Below are 19145 nucleotides of genomic sequence, written 5' to 3' on the forward strand. Positions count from 1 at the left end.
TTTTTTGACGCTTGTAGTTATACTGCAGTATACCATAGAAACATCTGACACTGAATTTTCTAAACTTTTGGCCACAACTGTACTATTCCTAATGCAGGCAGTTAATACCCTCAGTAACATTTCATATAGGCACAACAACAACATACAAATCACATAAGTTTAGTAATCCTAATCAGAGCAAACAAAAAACAAAATCACAAAGCAGTAAGTAAGATCTTTCAGCAGAGTTTTTTCCTTCGTGCATACTGTACATCCTAGCTTTTGATTCTTGGAGGAGAGCTGTGTATTCCTGTTTTCCCACTAACTCCATTACATCCTTGTCCATTTGAAAGGCAATGTTGCATCACAGGGTTCAGACCTAGGTTTGCTCCTGCAGGTGGTGACAGTGGTATCTGGTGCCAAGGCATCTCCCTCCGTGGAGCTGTCACTGCCAGCAAGACCAATTAGCGGCGCCCGGCTAGCTGTAGTCGGTACACTATTGTCATCGTTGATTATTGTCTTTGTTTGTTTAGTGAATCCAAATTGTCCGTACAGGCAGGGTTCTTTCCATTTTGACAGTCTAGCTATCAATAAACCACCCCGAAGTACTGAATAAAAACACAGTTTCTTTTCTTAATTAATGACTTCCATTCAAATACCACACCCACTTGATGAGGAGATCAGGTGGCAAAGTAAATCTCGTAATTCAAGAGCAGCGCCGCCACACATGGATGGCCACAGCAGGAATAGACACAGAATTGTGTTAATTAGTGGAGACAGATGTTTGGAAAATGGAATGTAACAAGCTAATAAACATGCAATATTGACATATTTGTACTATTTTTTTTTTTCGTTCGGGAACCTTAAGGTACGGAAAGTAAAATATAACCTATAAAAGAAAAGTGGATAATATTTAGAGCACCCCTAAAGGTCACCAGGGAGGCTTTCAGGGCAGCCTGTGTCCTTTTCAGGAGAGCTGAGCTCCCCTTAGCTAACCCGTAATTCAAACCATGATCTCATCATTCCCGAGCAGCATACCACATTGACTTGCTTTTGTGTAAATAGAAATACTTCCAGAATATTTACTTGTAGAAAGAGCATTAGGTTCTCAAGGTCTAGTGGAAGCAAAACCTTCTGCTAGTAGTCCCTCTTTGAAATGCTATTTATTCCTTTATGTGCCCTCCAGAACCAGTGACCTGTACCTACCCATCATCCGATCCCACTATACGTGAGGAGACGCACAGTCTGAGAGCCTTCAGAAGGCACCATCTCATGAAGGGCAGCACGTCTTAGGTAGGGATGGGTTCTGCACTTGCCATTCAACCCTGCTTGCTGCAGAAATGTGAGACTGGAAGTCAAGGGCTGCGAATGGACTGTCAGAGGACAGTGGAGTGTCTCCTTGCTCAGAGGGTGCAGGTGGAGTCCAGGATTATGTGAAGATCCTGAGCACTGAAGGATGGGATAAACATACACACAGCAATGGCAGGGCTTGTTTGAGAACGGTGACATGAAGCTAGACTGATGTGGCAGGCCTGTAGCCCAGCAGAAGTAATCAACAGTCCCTGGGACAGGGCAGCAACTTTCTGGTATGTAGCCATGGTTGCTGTGAATGTGATTTACATTTCATAGCATGTATTGCCTTTTCCTGATATGCCCCTAGGACAAGCAGCGGCTGATCCTAACCTGGGCAAAGCAGCCAAATTAAAAGGGTCTCATGCTAAGAAAGAGGAGCCTTGTCTGCTCTCTGGTGGTGTGATGCTGAAGGGAGTTGAGGAGTTTGCCTGTGGAAAAGCCCGGCATCCCACCCAAGCAGCGGCCCTGCTACAAACCTGTAATCCACCTGCCTTCACAGGGAAAAAATGGGCATATGTCAGTCTTTGTCATTATACTGTGTTTCGTATAATCAGTGTTTTGGGTAAAAATATGGATATTTGACTGGTGTTCTAAGCAAAAAGACATACAGCCCAGTCTACTACAAAGCATCACATTTCCGGCACGCAAACAGATAGCATACATCTGATAGCATAAATGTATCTATGTATTTTATTCACATAAATTTAATAGTGTTTGATTTCATAGGAGTGCACATGCATTTTTAAGAGCTGGGTGGGTTTAATTGTGAGAAACAATCCTCATGCTGAATGAAACTGCATTACTGCGTATTTTATAAAATATTTCATTTTTGCTTTTTATTTGTTATGCATGTTTGATTCCACAAAAAACAAAATACAATGCAGGCCTTGATTTGGAGAAATGTTCTACATTAAATCAGTAAATAAGCAGAAACATTTGTCTTGTTTATGGTCGGTAATTGCAATGTCATAGACCAGAACATCAACAGTGAGCGAGTATCACAAAAAATCTCTGAGACTAAGCTATTCACACCAACAGTAATATATGACATCATGCTGGTTTCTGCAAAAAAAAATGAAAGTAATCTAATCATGCATCCTAGCTTGACTTGATTGTAAAGAATCCTCTGTGAAATTTGTTCAAATGGGGAGGTTAAATGTATCATTTCAGCCTACAAAAAAAATGTGTCTTTGAGACTGTTAAGAAACTGAAAGCAGGCTAATATGTAACAATTACCCCTCATTCTGATGTCTTTGATTTGTCGAGTCTCTTGTGGCTGAATCACAAACAAAGCGACCTTGAACCCGTGGAGAGCCACATGAGCTCATTCCTCTCAGGGCGGTCCTTCTGTGATTACATCTCCCCAGTCTGTCTCACTGTAATTAAGATCAATCCCCAATCTGAGCCATCAATTTTCACCTTGTAGTGGAATCTGTGACAGAATGAAGGCTGCAGCCACAGGATTTTGGGTAATAACACTTTGCATGATTGCTGTTAGAAATGGAAATAATTGTGTGGAATGGAAAAGGGAAGAGACCTTCACAACAGCCTTGCAAGTTATTCCCACCATTACCTCAGGACCTGATACACACAGGCTAGTGCTGCTATTTATTTTATATTCTTAATTTTGCTGGGCTTCTGTTAAAGCCCAAAAACCACAGTGATTGTTATTCATTCGGCTGAATTGGGCAACATTATTCAGTTTTCTGCTGCAAGAGACAACTGAAATCTGTGATGTCATTTTCATTTTTAACCTTAGGATTAGAAGCAGCAAGCAGCCACAATTCTCAGCCCCCCCTCCCTCAAAGGTCACCTGCTATAACCCTGGGGGATGTTCCACCAACTTAGCTGGAATAACTTAAGATAAAAGTCATGATTGTCCAATAGGAATGTTCCTTACTTAAACTCTTATTGGACGTTTATGACTGCTAACTTAAGTTAGCCCTGCTAACTAAGAGAAATCTTGCTTTGCACAGCACCCGTCCCCACCACCTAATCTGTAAGTTAGTCTGTCTATTCACATCAGTGTTACTTTTCAAGAAGTGTTCTTAAACGTAGCTGTATGTCAGTGGTTGTGTTATACTCATTGTTACAGAACAGGCACTTGCGGATGCCAGAAGTTTGCTGGGAGTGTCCCAATCGTAACTGCCAATTGCGTGAGGGCTAAAAAACACCCTTCCTGTGCTGTTCCACTGAGACTACGGTGTCCTCAGCAGTACATGCTAATGACCTTGGCATCAGTGCTGGGTGGCTGGGTTTGAATCATGCTAGACAGTAAAAATATATGTGGCCAAAAGATTGCTTCTTTTGATGTATAACAGAGGTCCCATGCTGTTCGCAAAAAGGTCGATTATGCATATTTTTTTCCCTTCTAACTGCTGGATTTTATTATAAAACTAGTACAAGATTACAAATTGAAAATGATGAATAATAGGTCATATTTCATTTGTGTAATTTTACTGAGACGCAGAATTGCGCAAATGTACGTGCTCAAGTGTATCGGAGCAGAGGAACACCAGCCCATAGACACGGTCCTTTGTGAGAGATCCGTAAAGACCCTCATCCATTAAAATACTTGCCTTAAATAAGTTAATATTTATAACACTTGTGAACAGTCTGTAAGAAACCATGAGTAATTGTTATTTGAGTTTTTATACGTTCTCCAATGAGGAAACTGCATATATCCCGTAAATAGACAGCGAATATCTTACGTAATGTTTATATAATCTTTTCTTCCAAAAACTTGTTGACATATCTCCCAAGAATATCTGCTGTTTTCGGTTATGGCGTTTTCCCTTTGGATAGCTTTCTATTCATCCGTGTGTCACTGATGCTTTGTAAGCAGCCCTGGTCGCATGAGAGAAAGATGTGATTGTTCCATTACACAAGTGATAACCGACATACAGTGGTCTTAAATGGTACGTAAATAATACATGTATGGTAAATTGTTAAAAATCCAGCTATCCCGACTACTGATTGGGTGCATTTGCTCTTGTACTTGTATGAAGACAGTTAATGCAGGGTTTCATTACAGGATGACCAACTGTGAAAAACATATTAAGCAGATCCAGTAGTTCTACTTGTTTTTCCATAGAGAGTTAAGTGTTACCCCAGGAGACAGAAAGCAGAGGGAAGCAATGGCTGGTGTCTTCCCTGTTAGAGATGGGTGTCTCCCTGCACGAACAGCAAATGCGTGCCAGTGAAATGTCAGTAATGCACGCGCAGAGTGACTCAGAGATGTGGCAGGGGTAGGATTTCTAAATCCTCTTGAGCCTGTAGCGTAATGACTTTCAATGACCCCAGTTGAACATGTTCAAAACTGCCTATTTTGGCCATTCCAAAATTCCCCACGCAGGCCCACATCCTGTAAGCTTTGGAAATAAATTCGGCATTTTGCTCTGTATGACTAACCCGGTTAATATCGTCTGGACCGTTAAATATGACAAACTGCTGTCTATCTGCGCCCCAGGGAAGATCAAACGGGAAATTGGCCACATACAGTACAAAGATTTATAGGAGTGCTGGAACACCACACTTTAAAGTCTGGAATATGAAGTAGGAAAAACGCTGCTCTCGATATGTCCTATTTGTCTGTTCGTACATTTGGGATCATTGCAAAGACACGTTACCCGCAGCCACGTCAGATCATTTCCGTGCGTTCCCATAATGCACTTCGCGCCGCCACGCACACAGACGGCGGCGTATGACGGCAGAGGAAACGGGAACAATACTGCACGATACGCGGCAGAGGAGTGCTGAAATGCGCTTTCCCGGGAAAGCCCACGTCGTTCGTATACATAGCCGGCCATTCGATTCAGGTCAGCGACCAAGCGGCCGGCAGCCCGGCGCTTTCCGAATACCGAGGCCCTCTATGTGTGAATAAACAGCGGCATGCGACGGACTCTTCTCGGCTCGCTCGGTGGTGGGGGGACCACAGCAAGGAAATCGCTGTATGGGGATGTACTCGTGTCTAGCTGCGTATCTAAGCGATCGTGTGTACTTTAAACTAATGCCAGTGCAGCTCTCGTTGTTACTGTTCGCGTAGTGTATCCGGAAGTACTTCCATCGCTTGCATTCATGTGAAGCTGCTTTCTGCGAGATGCGTCTGTCTGTCCAGCCGCTAGATTCTGTGTGATGGGAGCAGAAGCCCAGAGCTTGTGATAATCGTGTCTGACGCTGGAACCTACACCCAGAGCTTATAATATAACCACGGAATCATTCCGGTGCTATAAAATGCACCGCTGTAATTAAGTGACTAAAATAATGTCACACGCATTTATAAGAACCGTCTAGGCTATCGGGTGAGCAGCACTCTGTTTATTCTGAGCTGGCATTAACGGTATCGCGCGAGTGGGCGTGGCCGTGGGGTATCGCGAGACTGTGATGCAGGTGTGTCGTTCCCACGAGAAGGTCCACGTGCTGTCCAGGGTGCTGAAAAGCTGCGTAATTCTTACTTTGGATAAGACGCGCTTTATAGTTCATTGTCTGTTTTCTTTGGTTTTACTAATATCTCAATTTCAATCGTTATTCATTTGCAATATTCTGTTTAGGAATCATAGGAAGTCATAAAGTTAATCATCTTTAAGCGTCTCTGTGAGAGTCTCTGTCTACTGTGCTAGTTCGAGTGCAGTTTGTATAGTAATGATTAAACTACTTCTGTTGTCAGTGAGACGAGTTGAAGAGTTGGAAGTGGCAGCGGAGTTATGATCCGTGCTTTGAGCTCTAGTGATAAGACTCCCTTAGTTATACAAACTTTTAGGTAGGGAATCTTGTGGTAAGTGGGTTCCTTGCAGGGGATCTTTAGCTGTTTGGCATGTGTTGCAGGTTTCTACTGAGAGAGCCGTAAGATGTCCATGGTTCTGTTTGCATCCGTGGTGCGGGTGAGAGATGGACTGCCTCTCTCAGCCTCCACAGACTATGAGCAGGACAGGGGGCTACAGGAGACCAAGAAGCACCTGAAGAGCCTCTCGAAGAAGCTGAGCCAGTTCCCAGACCGCTGCACGCTGAAAACGGGGCAGCATACTGTTAAGTGAGTGTCTGGGCCGCTGTCAGCTGTTGAGGATGGGGGACAGGGAATCGCATCACAGCACCGACACGATTAACAGCACGTGCACGAACAGGTTGAGATGGGTGGGGGCATGTACACAGGCTGCCCCAGGTAATATCCCACCTGTTAGATTTAGGTGTGTTCACCGGTAAGGAGATAGACGGGCAGAACTGAGAGTCAGTCCTGTGTCTCTCTTGTTGCATATCTATGTTGAAGCATGTTAGGAGAGGTGCATGAATGCACCCTTGTTCAGGTTAAAAATGTCTGTTTTGGAGCACTTTGCCCAGATACACATTGGGCTGCTTGGCACCTGTCTGCTGACCTGAACTGTCATAAAGGGGTGTATGGTACTTAAACAGTCCTCTGGAGATGTTTGAGCGGAAGGCAGAGCCGCCATCACTTTCTGGGAACGCTGTCATGCATCTCCTTCCGCTGTCTGAGCGGTGCAGGCCCAGACCAGCACACAGTCCCTGGTTATTTATATATTTAAGTCCCAGCCGCCATTTAGATCACCAAGGAAAGTGGGCAGTTATAAAAGGTTGTGTACACACTAAGTTTACCGGACTCCTGTCCCAGAGCGGCAGCAGATAACGTTCCCAGGGCAACAGTCCCGGGTAACAGGAGGTGGCCACAGCCCTGTGCGAGAACTCAGTGTTGACAATACCAAGGAAAAATGAAGCTGCAGAGTGTTTGCTTGTTTGTCAGTATAATCAGTTCGCTGGGATTGGGATGCCTGATGGTGTATGTGTCTCCCAGTTTCACCAGTTCCCTGGGAGTGGGATACCTGATGGTGTGCTCTGAGAGTTACCCTAGCGTCCTGGCCTTCTGCTTCCTGGATGAGTTGCAGAGGGAGTTCATCGTCACTTACGACACGAAGCGGATCAACAGCGCCGTCCGGCCATACTCTTTCATCGAGTTCGGTGAGCACTCTTGCCAGCTGTACACCAGCGCGACCTCCATAAAATATCATTTACCAAAAAAATTTGCAGACAGTTGAAACTGGCACAGTGAGTTTGATGTCAGAGATATCCCAGAAGCTCTGCATCATACAGTCCAGTTTCTTAAATGTAAGACATAATATATGAAATCTAAGATTTAATCAATTAAAAATACTTTTTTTTTGCATTGTTTACAGTTGTTTAATACTTGAATTTCAGAATTCCCCTTTTCATATTTATATGTTTCCATATGCACTAGGTTGGCTTCGGAGGTAGGTAATGTACTGTGGCTCACACAGGCTGTAGTGAGGACATTCCTGATAAAATGGCAGCCCGCAGTAACATGCTGCGCCTTGTTTTCTCTGTCGGCGACAGACAACTTCATTCAGAAAACCAAGCAACGCTACAACAGCCCGCGCTCCCTGTCCACCAGGGTCAACCTGTCTGACATGCAGATGGAGATTAAGCTCCGCCCTCCCTTCCAGCTGTCTGCCGAGGACCTGAGCGCACTCAACGGCTTCTCCCACCACTCGCCGTCAAAGTACAAGGGCATAGGTAGGATCCCTCATGTGCCGCTTTGCAGTGGCGGAGGAAGTAATCAAACAATTTACTTAAGTGAAAGTAGAAATAAACAAGCAAAAATGTGCTCTAGTAAAAGTTGAAGTACCCCATTGGCTTTTATTCTTAAGTAAAAGTAAGTGAGCACTTGGTTGTAAATATATTTAAAGTATTAAAGTGAAAGTACTTGACCTTGTAGTCCCTGATGCAACTGTGTCGATTGCACATACATTTTGTTAAATACATATGTTCAGACATGATAGTCCAATCTAAACATTTAAAACATAAAATTCTAGTTTATAATAAGAGCTTCAGAAATATCATATTCCATTGTGACTGAAATTCGGTTTACATAATTAACCAGCTACAATGATTAATGTTGCTGAGCACATGCTGTCAGACACACAGTTCAGCGATAGTTCTAGCACTGACATACAGATCGTTGTTAATTTACGACCTATGCAACTTATGACTGATCGACTGCACCCTCTCTGACAGCGAGTGTTGTCCAGCGTGAGTAGGAATGTAATGATAAAAATGTTAAAAAGCACCAAACATATATGACTTAAGGATGATATAATTTTACTGCATAGTATACTATACGTACAATAATTTTGGCATGTAAAATAAAGGGCAACCAGTCGAAGTCGACGACAACTTGTATGTGTATAGGACTGTGCGATATGACGGGATATATTATGTGATGATACAAAAATGTCTGCTCCAGCAGTTTTCGGTTTTCTATTTACCTTTTTATATTTCATACATTAATATCTTATGTTTGTTAAATGCTTAATTGGAAATTTGCCCAAAGGTTCTAAATAAAAGGAAAAATAATGAAATATGAGCAAGTACCTTTTATTTGTCGAGTAAATAATTCAAAATGAAATAATAAATAGGTCTTCTCATGTGGTCATTTTATATAAACCATTTATTGATATAACTTAGAGAAAATGTACTATATCATGATATGTATCATGATCAGGATATGAGAGTTTTGTCATATCGCAAAGCCCTATTTGTCTGTGTTATTAAATAAAACTTGCCAGGTAATGGCCACAGGATGCAGATTTGAACACTTTTGTCATGACATTATCAATGTGTTATTCACAATTAACCATTACGTTAGCTGCTGTGTGTAGTACAAACTGTACAGTAACCGATCTCTCCAAGTTTCTAAGAGCTAAAAGGATTCAAAATCGCTGATGCCTACTCCCTGCTTCGAGTCGCTGGGTTTTACTTTGAAGAGAAAACCTCTGTATTATCGGTCCCATCACTACTTTTCCCTGTCCTCATCTAAAGAAAAAAAAAACGCAATATGACTGTAAAACGCTAAGTAGAAATGTAGTACAGTAGAAAGTATAAGTCTTTGCTGTAAGATGTAGTAGATCAAAATTGTAAAGTGTCCACGTCTAAATATACTTACGTACACATATGTGAAAAATGCACACTACAGGCCAGAAGCTTGGACCCACCGTCCGATTTTTATAATATTAGAAATACTTAAAAGAAATGTAACTGACTGGTTTTGAAGTGTAGTGTATCAATTTACTGTGCATTTTAAGTGCAATTTAATGAATGCGAGTACCTAAGTATGAGTTTCATAAAAATAACCACCCCTTGCCTTTATCACTGCAGCGCAGATTCACAGCCTCCTTTCTAGCAATTTCAGGAAATAACTTGTGTCCAAACCCTCCCAGCACCTTTTCAAGCAGGCAAACAGTTCTGTCTCATTTATAGTCGCTCACTTTGAAATTGTTGGTCCAACTCGTCTCACTGATGGACTTTCATCCCTCCACAAGACCTGCTCCCATGCTTAGAAACATTTAAACTTTCTGGATATTTGCCGATGAGAGAACGCTTCTTTTCTTAGTACACAAGTAAGAGAGGCCAACAGCCAATCAAGTTTGGACATTAGGAAACAGATTTCCAACACCAAGTTAATGATAATGCACTAAGGACAGGCCTGATTTGTCTTCTTCGAAGCTCGAGGACGTGTTCTGGTTCACTTCACCCTCCACTTGCGTGCCAAGGCCTCAGGGCCAGTGCAGTGGCTCATACGTGAGATATGCAAACACAGTGACTCGTGCTCGTGACCAGCAGGAGTCACTGGGACTTGCAGGAAGTGGAGGATTTAGAAGGATCTGGATGGAAAGTGATGGCGATGGGGTGCCGCTCCTTAATGAAGGCCTCGTTTCATCATGCCATGGTCCAGCTGACCCGAAATGAGCTGGCTGGCGCTTAGATGTTCGCCATGGCCATACGAATCTTCACACTCTTTCTCCTTCCCGGCTCATTAGCATGTTCCCGTTGAGGGCCCCCCCTCCCCATTTCATGGTTTTACATTTCCAGCCCCCCCTATGGCCTTGCCTTTGTGGCTGGGACTTTTTCAGCATGTCTGTGCTGGCCAGACATGCCCCTCCCTCCAGCTGGGGCCAGCCCCTCCCCCCCCCCCCCCGTGAGCACCTTCACACATCACTGACCGTGCAGAATCTGTTTACACCCGCCTCACTGAGCCTTTTGTCCCCCCACCCCCCCTCCCTGGGGCTCTGTTATCAGCCCTACCCCTTGCCCTCAAGTTAGGCTTATATTCTGACACGTCCTCCACTGTGGCTCGAACCTGGGCTCCTCCCACCTGAGCAACGCCCACAGAGCGATTCTTTCAGCATTATGGAAATGGTGCATGTGGACGCCTGGGGGGGCCTCACGCCATTAACACCCCAGTGAGGCCAATTCCCTCTCTGTGGAATCAGGGTTTAATCCCGTCCTCTTGGGGTCTGCTTTGCTGCTTTGCCCCCGTGAAAGTCCAGGAATCCAGTGACATTATATTGGGTGACATGAAGTTGCTCTTGACAGTTCTAACGCTTCTGGGGTTATAAGGGCCACGTCCCCTCACCGTCTCCCCTCACCGCATCCCCTCATCGTCTCCACTTTCCCCACATCCTGACTGCTGTGCCCCCTCTCAGCCCCGAACCAGATGCTGGAACCTGTGACGCTGGCCGGAGTGGTGTCCTGCATGCTCAGCCTGCTCTGCGGTGGTCTGAACCTGCTCCGGGGCGTCCACGCCATCGAGAGCGTCCTGCAGGTGTGCTGGGCCGGGCTGGGTGCGACCTGTGGCGGGCTGATCTCCCGCTTTCGCATGTCACCTATCGCCTGCTCCTCTGGGGCCGTGTAAGAGCTCCCCAATAATGTAACACCCCCCCCCCCAGAATGAAGATGAAGACTTCAGCTACGTCATCGCCTTCTTCCTGGGAACAGCGGCTTGTCTGTACCAGGTGAGTGTCGACCCGGAGTCCGCTCCGACTTGGGGTTTTATTGTTCCATGTCCTCCTGCTCCTCTTCCTCTTGTCTCCTGCAGTGCTACCTGTTTGCCTACTGCACGCTATGGAGGAACGGCAAGTCCTTCCTGGCCTTCGCCCTCATCTGCCTGTGTAACATGTACCTGTACGAGTTGCGCAACCTATGGCAGATCCTCTTCCATGTGACGGTGGGCGCCTTCACCACGCTGCAGATCCGCCTGCGTCAGCCGCAAGGCAAAGCTCCTGACTACAACGTCTGACCCCCACCCCCTACCTCCCCCACTGGCCTGGGGGACAAGATCGGGCGCCTTCGCGAACACGAGGACTGCATGGTCACATGCTGGGGCGGACCCACCCCTGTACGTACTTTAATTACCTAGAAAAATGATTATGCCAGTTATTTATTGCAGTGTCTCATTTGTCAGGATAGCTTATGTGGCAAATGCGGGGTGTTCATTTCACTACAGCTGTGCCATCAGCATAATTGGGGGAGATGAATGCTGTGCAGAGAGAGGCGGCTGTTTCCCTTCACTGGGAGCTCAGACAGCAGTGAAAACTGCGTTGTGTCGTGTGGGACAGCATAGACAGCCGGGGTGTATGCAAGCTTTCAGCTCCCCGTGGTGACTGAAGGAACCTGCCAATCATCTGTCTCGGTTTGGAATCTGTGATCTTACAAAAAAATAAAAAATAACAGCACAGAGCTACATGTAATAAATTATGGACCACACTTTAGGTGCTTTGGAGCTGTTTTTGTCACAGCAGAGGCTGCTTTCAGCCCTGTGCTGTGCCCCTGTTTAGCGATTTGCCCTTAAGTACAAACAGTGCATTGAAAATGATCTGCACTTCCATTCAGCCACACATCATGTCATGGAAATTTAGGACGGTTATTATTATAACTGGTGGTGCAGAGCTGGATCATTGAATGAGGCTCTTGGTTTAGGGAGACCTTCCGCTGTTCAGTGGTTGGGGGGGGGGGGGGATGTCCTGTTTGCTTCTCATTAGTGTGTATGTTTATATCCTGCATTTGCATTCCGGCCTGAGATACTGCACTGTCCTCCTCAGTCCTGCCTTTTGTAAACCTCGGCCAAGCAGCGATTTCAATTTGCATCTCATTAACCTTTGACAACTAACAAATTTCTCTGGTTAAATTCACCGAGGTTACTCCTAATTCGGTATGGCAGACATTTTGAGGTGAAGCATACTGCCACTTGTAAGGTATTGGTGAAACACCCCCTGGTGCAGCATTCAAGGAGGGGGGCGGAGGGGGGGGGTCAGGGCCAGAACTGTGTTCTGCTGTGTTCCTGGGGCCCCCTGGCGGTGGGCCAGTCCCTCTGAGCCCCCCAATCCATGCCCATGGAGGCACCCTGAGGCACACTTCTGGTGGTTTTGGTCTTATCATTGTCATATATCTTTGCTACCAGATAAATGATGAATAATTAGTATTTATTCAGGTTAATTATGCTAATCTACTGTATGATTTTGTAACTGCGACATAAAAAGGCAGTGTGGACATGAGCACCAAGGCTGTGTGTGGTGGAAATAGCCAGTTTGCCCATTTACCTGCACTGTGGCCTACAGTATTCAGATGTCAAGCATGTATGTGCATTTTTTGTAAATTTTACTGAACGCACCTCAATGCAACACAGACGACAGGCATGTGCTTTTGAAGAGCAATGATGGAAAAAAATAAAACAATTCAGAAACACAGATGGTTTTCTAGTGTCGTAATGGCTGCATTACACAGCGTCATCTTGAGTCTTCCTTTTCTGTACTCCTCCCATAAAGGCTATAGTTGTGAACCGGCGTAGGTCTAGTCCCATTCTTGCTGACCCTGGCCCCTATTGCTATGTCCACTGGTGTGTATTGGCCTGCAGCCCCCTGCTGATTGGCTGGAAGAGAGTGGGGGGGTTTGGGGGGTGTGGCTAAACCCAAACGCACTATCCAAAGTATCAGCCAGCTCTAGAAAGAGACGGGCAACATCAGGACTACATCAGTGGATCACTAATGGGTTAAGATCTTTGGCCCATATCCAGTAATGGGCATGACATTCGATAAGATCATATAGCATCTCGTTTGCATTATAAACATTTTGTTGTGTTGTGAATGTTTGAATCTTTTGTTATTTCTCTTTTGTGGAACGGTCCTCATGATCTGTCATTCTCTGGTGGTGCCGGGGTAATTTTACTCAAATCTGACTGCCTACTATTCAGAAAATAACAAGTATGCATGATGTTGCAACAAAGAAAAGCCTACAATATGTGTGAACTGTATTCAGAAATATGTGAAAGATAAATCTAACCAATTCTATATGTATGTGTAAGATATGCAGGAGTATGTGATGTACAGTGAGCATCAGCTTTTACTGCACAGTGTTAGGATCTCACCCCGCCAGTCTGATTGTTCTTTTTTTCATCTAAACATCATTGTCTTATTTTCTAAGCTACTTAAGTTGTGAGGTTCTGAGTAGGTTCTGAGTAGAGCTTTATGTAAACGAATACAGGGATGGTATCTGGGCTGATGTAACCTAGAAGTCTACTCTCCACCTGGGGATTTGGGGAATTGACTGGATTCCCGGCTTTCATGTTGCATCCCTTCTTCCTGTGACAGCCAGATTCCCATTCAGTCACGAGCACTGGGAGCCCAAGAATACAGGCAGGTGGCTCTTACTGGACTCTCAGGGTCTCACGTGCTTCAGGCATCACCATGGGCCCTGGGGAGTTATGGCCAGAGCTCGCACATCAGGACATGGCGGGACAGCCTCGTTAAAGTCATAGCCACCTCACACCAGCAGGGTGGGGCCCCCAGGGGAGATCCGGGGCGCAGCTGCAGGAGGGAGCCAGATATGAGTCTCTGCAGCCTGTGTGTGTGTGTGTGTGTGTGTGTGTGTGTGTGTGTATAGATCACATTTGAGGACCAAATTGTCCCCAAAGTGTAGTAAAACCTGAAATTTCCCTACTTTTGGGGCCATCTTTTGAGGTCCCCATTTGGGTAACTTCAGTTTTGTAATAATCTGTCAATGCAATCAAAAAAGTAAAAACGCCAAAAGTCTTGTATTTGGGTTGGTTACTTACGGTTAAGGTTAGGGTGGGTGGGGGTTAAGGGTGTCGTGATTGGGATTAGGGTTGTTCCCATAGGAATGAATGGGCGGTCCCCATTTAGATAGGAAGTCCAACTTGTGTGTGTGCGTGTGTGCCTGCACTGACCTGGCATTGCTGCCTTAGTGTCATCTTCTGGTGTAAATCCAAATCACCACTGTTTCCCCCATCTGCAGAACCAGCCTGGTTTGAACCCCAATCTGGAAAAATTTAATGCATTTCTAAAAGCCTCAGGGCCTCTAACAAGCGTGGTCTAGGAGCCAGAGGTGGCTTTGCTGAAAGAGCATTACTGCCCCCTACTGGGAATAAAGACTATTGCTGAAATATCTTTTAATGTCCAGCTGTGACGATGTAGCTTTTCAAAGACGGATATTATATTGTGATATTTTAAATGCTCCTTATGTCACAGAGTGGATTGCTGGCACTCTCCTATCACTGTCAGCATTTCAACTCCCACAAAGATCTGCACCACATCCTGTTTCTATAGGAGAAGAAAAAACTGCAGCTCTGCCCTCTATATGCCGGACTGCTCTTTGCCTCCAGCACTCAGCAGGTATGGAGATTAAAGCTTGGAAACTTAAAAAGGTTCAAGGTGTTGGCTCTTTCTGTGTTGTGATCACTGTTTCACAACATAAACGCTGCCGAGCGCGAGCTGTCCAGCCCATAGAGTAGAAGCACATTTTATAGTCCATTTAGATGTGGCTGCGTTTGTTACAGCAGAGGGGTGTCCTAGGAAGTGAGTTCACTGGTTTAACGAGGTTTCTTGAGGCTTACTTCCGAGTTTTCTGTAGAATACGTAAATTTACAGTAATTAACAGTAATTTACGTCGCACATCTAAACTGCTCAGAGTCGATTTAAGTGCAGGCTTTTAGATTGAAACAGGTGCATAAGTTCTACCTTCTCACCAAAAGTTTGCCCTACATAAGAGCTGACTTTTGACTAAATAGTCGGTTTGGGTGATAGTACTGATTTTTGGTCTAATACCAAAAAATATTTTTTTGTTCTGGTTGAGGGTAATACCAGCATCCTTCCTGTCAAAGGGCAGCCCTTAGTTTGCAATGTTGAAACTACCTCCTTTAACGCGTGGTGACCCCCCAAATCATTTTACTGAATTGATAACCACTGATATAGTGCTGTTTGACACTGACTGTGGCTCTAGGGAGTTAACTCTGGGTAGGTAAATCTCACTTTATAACACATCCCACTCGTGACTTGCTAATTACATGATTATATACAGTCACTTTATCATTTAAACCACATTCAGTGCAAACTAAGCTGACCAAAACAAGTCAGTCAGAACTGTTTTGGCTGAGATGGATCAACTGGAAGTAGCTTTCCTCACCCTGGGATGACAAGATATCCTACCTGTCAGTGGCAGATAAGCCTGCAAGCCAAACGGATTAAGGTCTCTGGAAACCATAACTGGAAGACGAATGTCCCCCCGGGATCAATGAAGGATCATCTTAAAAAACCTTGAACACATTTAACCCAAGAGTGTCAGTATCCCAGAGTACCAACATACCAAGGCTGACGCTGGAGGATTCGAGAGACACGGCAACCCACAGAAGCCGTCAATGGTGTTTCAGAGCCCAGACTGAGCAGAGAGGCGACCAGGCCGCTGATGTCAGACTTGCAACGTCTGCAATACAGTCCAGTCCAGCGGTTGCATGATTCGCAGGGAAGGTTTCACCAATACGCTCCAGAAAGGCGTTAACGTATGCAGGAGATGCCAGAAAAGCTTGTGGTCAGTATATGCATTTTCCGTAATGATTTACTGTAAATATGTATTATATGGTCATTAGAATGAACATGAAAATTATACTGAGAATGGGAGGCAGCGTGTGACCCAACAGGGTTAGACGGTTTGAATCTCAGGGTCAGCAGAGGGAGGTGGACCCCTGACTGAGGCCCGTAACTCCAACCGCAGGGACTGTCTGACCCAGCTTTCCCAATATTGCCACTTTGGATAGAAATATCTGCCAATAAAATATAAATGCAGGTAGTTCTGGCGACTTTTTCAATGTATAACAAGTTTATTGGGATGTAAAAAGTAATAAAACAAAAATTTAAAAATCAGCATAGTGTTGACATGTTAGATATGCAGTGCTAACAAAACAAGAGTGGCGGGTGGCTTCTGCGGCTGCCGTTCACCAGCTTTCCTGCACCCCCATGAGTCCTCTAAGCTTCAGCAGTGCAGCGAGCCACCTATCACAAAGCAAGCTCGCACTGCACGGTAGTGCGGCTCCCCCTGGCTGCTAAATGTAAGAGGAGACAAGCTGGTGCTGATGCGGGGCAGTGGCCTTGGGCAGGAGGGCTCGTTTCCATGGATACACAGGTGTGACAAAACTGATTCGGAGAAACAAAAATATACATTAATCATGAGTACAGCGGGATCACGGCAGGGAGGCAGTGACACCGTGTTCATGGGAAATACTGAAACCACAACAGATTTATCTCCAGCTGATAAGCAACCAGCAGCGATCTGATTAACCAACCAACGTCAGAGCAATCCTCCATCTTGGTGAACAGCAATCCCCCCCCCCCAACCACACACAAGTGACTGTCAATAAACAAATGACATTAATTAATAAGTCAAAGCCTTAGATCATTGATGTTTTCGGGAGGTAACGAGCTGTAGTGCATAGCTGTTTGTTAGCAGGAGTTAAAACGGCATCAAAACAAAAGGTCATTGGGCAGAGTCATGTAATACTGATTATGTGTCTCATTGGGATGGGCGACCTCGACCCAAAGCAGAAATTCAAACACAAGACAAGCGAGACAAGATGTTCCCTAAAGAGGCATAAAGGTGGGGCTTTAGTCATGCTGCACACCACAGAATCATGGCAGGCTCTGGTCTGAAGAAACGGGACAGGCCAAAAGGGGAGGGGAGGGACCAGTGGCAGCAGGGAGCTCAAGGTCAGCCTGACCCTACAGTCCCAATGCTGGGGAAGGGGTAAGAGTAAGGGAATGAGGGGGAAATGAGGAGGGAATGGGGAGGGATTGTGGGGGAACGAGGAGGGAATGAGTTGAGCTCAGGCTAGAGGTGGAGCGGGTCATACATACTGACATTCAAACCCATTCCTCTAGGAAGGTACCATTCTTATCTACATACAGTGTTTCTCTATTGTACAGCATTAATTATTACGCTACAACAAACTACAGTGCTTGCCTGAGTTTATCTATTGATCAAATGACTGAACTCCAAAATTGTGGCATCATCCTGTTACCATGTAACTGAAAGGGGCCTCAGCAGTGACCCCTGCTGGACACCAGCCCCCCTACTTTCTTCAGACCAGCAACCGGCTGCCTGTTCCCCCTTTAAGGCACATGCCCCCCACCCCGCCCCCCATGTGATGTGATGCAGCTCACCCTCCCCTCCAACCCCTTTACCACTGCAAAAAAATGAAAGCATGGCTGCTATATACTTCTGATGGATATACACACAAAATACACAAATGGGCTTATATATACTCTCTCTAATACAATAATATACAAAATATAGATTCTCAAATATATGCTAGATTTATTTTTGAGTCAAAATACAAAAAGAAGCCTTCCTCCCCATCTCTGCAACTGTCTTCACCTGTCTCCAGCGGCTCCAGACACACGCGTTACATGACAGTTCTACGTATGCGCGTGTGTGCATCCATGTGTTGTAGTTGTGCATAATAGTCTTTTCATGCACTCGATCCCCAGGTCGTCCACGAGAGGCCTTGTTATGGACGGTGAGCAGGGAGCTCCAGCATGAGGTGCTGCCTTTGCTCTCTGCTGCACTATTCCTGTTCATCCTCCAGGTGGCGCATTCCCTGGTTTACACATCACACCTGAGGTGCGTCTGTCTGCCAAGTCTGTGCAATTTCTTTGGTCTCTTCAGATGCCGGGTGGCATAGGGGCCCCTCCCACCAGACCCTGCCCGGGGGGGCTTTCGTATCCTGGTCCTGGGGTACGTCCCTGCAAGTGGGTGTGGCTTTTTGTCCTTAGGGGTATGCCCGAGGCAGCCCCCCTGTCCCAATGCTGCTGAGACCTGCTTCCTCCCCACACGCTGCCACCCCTGGCACCTGCCTGCTGCCTAGCCGGCCGGGCCTTGGTTAGGTGCCGGCAGGTCCCCCGTTGAGGAAGTAGGTCATCATCTCACCCTTGCCCTTAACCTTCACCACACCCCGGCACTCCAGCAGGTAGCTGTAGGAACTAAGCACCTGGTACAGGTCTGTGGTCACCTGGTGAGAGAGAACAGCCATGCTGACATCACTATCCAAACCATCCACCCATCCATCCATTCTCATCAGGGTCGTAGGGGGGCCTGGAGCCAATCTTGGACAGTTCAGCACTGAATGGGATCCTAGTCCATCACAGCACAGGAGCGCACAGATGCTGTGGGGAATTCAGTGACAAAGATATGCTAGTTCTGGTTACCTGGATTCTCTCGGGGACTCCGGTGCTGTCCATGCGGCTGGCCACGTTTACCGTGTTGCCCCAGATGTCATACTGCGGCTTCCGGGCACCGATGACCCCGGCCACCACCGGGCCGATGTTGAGACCTGAATGGAGGGGGAAGGTCAGAGAAGATGCACAGAAGGTCAACAATGAGGGGCGGGGCAGCGGCATGACAGAGAGGTCTTACCGATCTTCATCTTGAAGTTGTTGAAGGAGTGCTCATTGATGTACTTCATTTGGTCCATGAGGCGCATGGCATAGTCGGCCAAGGCACGGATATGTGAGCGGCCCGCCTTGTCGTAGGTGGAGGCATTGAGACCCGATGCGGCCATATAGGTGCTGCCGATGGTCTTTATCTTCTCCAGCTGCCGGAATTGGTCCTCGCTGATAATCTGGGAAAATGGAAGCAGCAGGGCGGACGGGTTGGTGGAGGAGGGGGAT

At 45.9% G+C, this 19145-nt stretch overlaps 2 protein-coding genes across 4 annotated transcripts in view; one reads left to right on the forward strand and one right to left on the reverse strand.

Annotated features, from left to right (window-relative positions):
- Window positions 1–4992: 4992 nt before the first annotated feature.
- Window positions 4993–12881, forward strand: sec22a (SEC22 homolog A, vesicle trafficking protein). 2 transcript variants are annotated; one of them, XM_048979219.1, is made up of 7 exons: window positions 4993–5150; window positions 6157–6361; window positions 7136–7299; window positions 7693–7872; window positions 10842–10960; window positions 11085–11150; window positions 11234–12881. In XM_048979219.1, exons 2-7 carry the CDS (start codon window positions 6180–6182, stop codon window positions 11432–11434), a joined length of 912 nt encoding a protein of 303 aa, XP_048835176.1. In that variant the 5' UTR covers window positions 4993–5150; window positions 6157–6179; the 3' UTR covers window positions 11435–12881. The 2 variants fall into 2 exon arrangements, with proteins under 2 accessions (XP_048835176.1, XP_048835177.1); XM_048979220.1 differs by having other exon boundaries at window positions 5144–5282.
- A 4888-nt stretch (window positions 12882–17769) lies between these two features.
- Window positions 17770–19145, reverse strand: part of adcy5 (adenylate cyclase 5) — a 54172-nt gene continuing 52796 nt past the window's right edge. For both annotated transcript variants that reach the window (XM_048979000.1, XM_048979001.1), the window contains exons 19-21: window positions 18892–19096; window positions 18684–18808; window positions 17770–18487 (exon numbers count right to left, since the gene is read on the reverse strand). In XM_048979000.1, the coding sequence (XP_048834957.1) occupies window positions 18359–18487; window positions 18684–18808; window positions 18892–19096 (459 nt within the window). In that variant the 3' untranslated portion in view covers window positions 17770–18358. The remainder of the gene's footprint in view (window positions 18488–18683; window positions 18809–18891; window positions 19097–19145) is intronic.

Source organism: Brienomyrus brachyistius, chromosome 16 (assembly GCF_023856365.1).
Source record: "Brienomyrus brachyistius isolate T26 chromosome 16, BBRACH_0.4, whole genome shotgun sequence".
Lineage (NCBI taxonomy): Eukaryota > Metazoa > Chordata > Actinopteri > Osteoglossiformes > Mormyridae > Brienomyrus > Brienomyrus brachyistius.